The sequence below is a fragment of the Nematolebias whitei genome, chromosome 11 (genome assembly GCF_014905685.2).
Source record: "Nematolebias whitei isolate Nwh7 chromosome 11, NemWhi1, whole genome shotgun sequence".
Taxonomy (NCBI): Eukaryota; Metazoa; Chordata; class Actinopteri; order Cyprinodontiformes; family Rivulidae; genus Nematolebias; species Nematolebias whitei.
This window is the reverse complement of record NC_056508.1, coordinates 47847932-47850635: the sequence shown is the minus strand read 5'-3', so window position 1 is coordinate 47850635 and position 2704 is coordinate 47847932. Positions and strand designations below refer to the sequence as shown.

The 2704-nt window shown below is 44.7% G+C and overlaps 1 protein-coding gene across 1 annotated transcript in view; it reads right to left on the bottom strand.

Moving 5' to 3' along the window:
• Positions 1–1002, bottom strand: part of otud5a (OTU deubiquitinase 5a) — a gene marked incomplete at its 5' end in the record, with an annotated part of 128892 nt that extends 127890 nt beyond the window's left edge. Inside the window, 1 exon segment of the mRNA XM_037685074.1 lies at positions 909–1002. Within this exon segment, the coding sequence (XP_037541002.1) occupies positions 909–1002 (94 nt within the window).
• Positions 1003–2704: the final 1702 nt, after the last annotated feature.

The following is a 2704-nucleotide window of genomic DNA, read 5'->3' as shown; positions in this document are numbered from 1 at the left end:
GGTGTGCTGGAGCAGAGAACAATCTAAATCATGCAGGACAGTGGCCCTCCAGGACCAGGACTGGTCATCCCTGGACCTGACAAGCTGCTCATCACGTTTGTTAATGAAATGTTTCATTAAACCGTCCAACTCCAGCTACCAGCAGAACAAATAACCACTCCAAGCATCTTGTTCTACAAAGTCTGAACGTTTCGTTAATGTTTGTAAAAGTCCTTTGAGTTCATCTGAGGCTGTGGAGTCTTCCAGGACAGTTTTCTGGACTGTCAGACAGAAACAGGAAGTGGTCCATTTGCTGTGAAAGCACCTTTAACACAAAAGCTTGAGAGCTGACTCAGGTGTAGTGTGAGGTCCAAGTGGTCACCAACAATCCTTACAGACACAGAGATACAGACTTCTGTGAAACGAGCACAGGAAATAAAGAGAGGAACCAGAAATAACCTGACAGAGTCCAGCGGACTCGTCTTTCTGTAGTTGGTGTTTTTCAAGAGTCCTGCAGTGACGTGTGTCTCAGTTCACGCCGACACTCAGCACATGTCAACTACCAGATCCACTAAACGGACCGGACCAACAAAAACACAAACCGGACGGTCTGACATATGTTCAGGATCAACGACAGACCAGAGACGAACAGTTAAATCACATCAAGATTTAACTGCTTAAATAAAGGTTAATAAAATAAAAACAAATATTCTGAAATCATTGTTTTAAAACTGTTTCCATGGAAACCACACATCTACAGCTGCCAGACAGAAGGAAGCAGCGGCACGAAGAATAAAAATCTGAATATTAACAAACACTGACACCTGCTGCCGACAAGAGGAACTGCAGGGACTCACCTGAGGAGAAACCAGGTGTGTGCGTGTGTGCGTGTGTGCGTGTGGGTGTGTGAGACAGAGAGAGAGACTCACCCACAGCCCTGAACAGACATGCTCCGTCCTCCTTCATCTTCTTAATGACAAATCCTTTCTTCTCCCCCAGAGCCTTTTCAAACCAATGCTCCTGCTGGAACACACGCACGCACGCACGCACACGCACACACACACAGTCGGGCGTTTAGTGGAGCTGAGCAGCTGAGGTCAGAGAAAATGTTTAAATCAGATTAGATTAAGTTTTTGACTCAAATATTCAATGGCATATGTGAGGGTGAGAAAATGTCTGCGGAGTGGAGAAGAAGAGCTGGTGGCCATTTTTAAGAACAAGGTGATGTTCAGAGTTGAAACTACAGGGAGTTAGGTTGATGAGCCACACGATGAAGATCTGGGAGAGAGTTGTGGAAGCAAGACTTAAGACTTCCACAGACTCGGGCCGACCTCAGTCCATGCAGACACTGTCCACAGAGGGTCGCACTCGAGCGTCCACCCTGAGCGGCTGCAGAGCAGCTCCACAGGTGAGGGGCGTTTACCTTCGGGACAAATTGAGGTCGCCGATTGGTCATTTGCTGACACGCCAACTGGATTGATTGACAGGTCACAAAACAAAAACAAAAAACAGAGCTGGCAGCCCCAGCTGCAGTGGTGTTCTGTGTTTATATGATGTCAATAAAAAGTTGTGAAAAATAAAAAACAGGGAGCACTGGCCCTGCAGCCCACACATCAGACCAGTCCACCAGGAAATCTCCAGACCTCCCGCAGCCACGCTGGACCTGATTTAAATTTGTTCATGACAAATTCCTTCATTTCAGTCATGGCATCAACGGAGGAGGAAGAGATCGCTTGTTTCTCGGAAAAACAAACCAATGAAAAGGCCTTTAAAGCAGATCAGGGATGAAGAAGAGAAAATGTAAATACTTTAATTTTAGACATTTATTTTGTACAGTTAATAAATGTGACTGTGAGACAACTGGGACAAAGTTTTGACTCAGAAATAGATTTTTTTTAATTACTTTATGGGAACAAAAAAATCCATACATATATTGTATATCGCGATTTATCTTAAAATATCGAGATATTAACTTTGGTCCATATCACCAGCCCTAGATTGATCAAAAATTAAGGTCTTGAGTCTTAAAAGTGGGTAACGTGTCAGCCCTGCTTCAATTCAACCTTTATAGAAACAGATAAATAGACTCTTGTACAAGTGAGCTCTGTCAGGACAGAGAGCTGAAAGTGACAGCACAGGTTTTGGAGGCAAAAAAAAATCCTACCAGGCTCTCAATCTTTGGCTGAAGATAGTCTGAAAATGAAATTACCACTTAATCTCAGTGTAATTAGAAAGCTGGTCCAGCGTTTAGACTGCACCATGTTCCATAGAGTGCTGGAACAGGATAATTAGTGGAAGTAATGAGAATAAATAACAACGCTGCTCCAGTCAGGTGAATTTAATCCAGATTCAGGCCAAAGTCGTTGTCCACAAGTGGTTCTGAGGATCCAGTTTGACACCAGATGTGTGAGGAAAGCATCAAACCCAGAACCACAGAACCACATCAGCTGTTGATGTGGTTCTGTGGATGTGGCCCGGGCCCTTTATCTGCACACATTCAGCAGTCTGAACCCAATCTGTCCAGAGCCGAGCTGTAGAACCTCCTACAGAACCGAAGTGACCCAAACAGGCAGCACCTGGACGAAACGTTGCATGATAGCAGGCGGCTGATTAAAGGTGACCAACAGGTGCGATGGAAGCAGAACGCCTTCACAGGTTCTGGTGCTGTCCAAATGTCGTGTGATGGGTCTAAAAGATGAATTAACTGTGTCGTAACACACGTAAA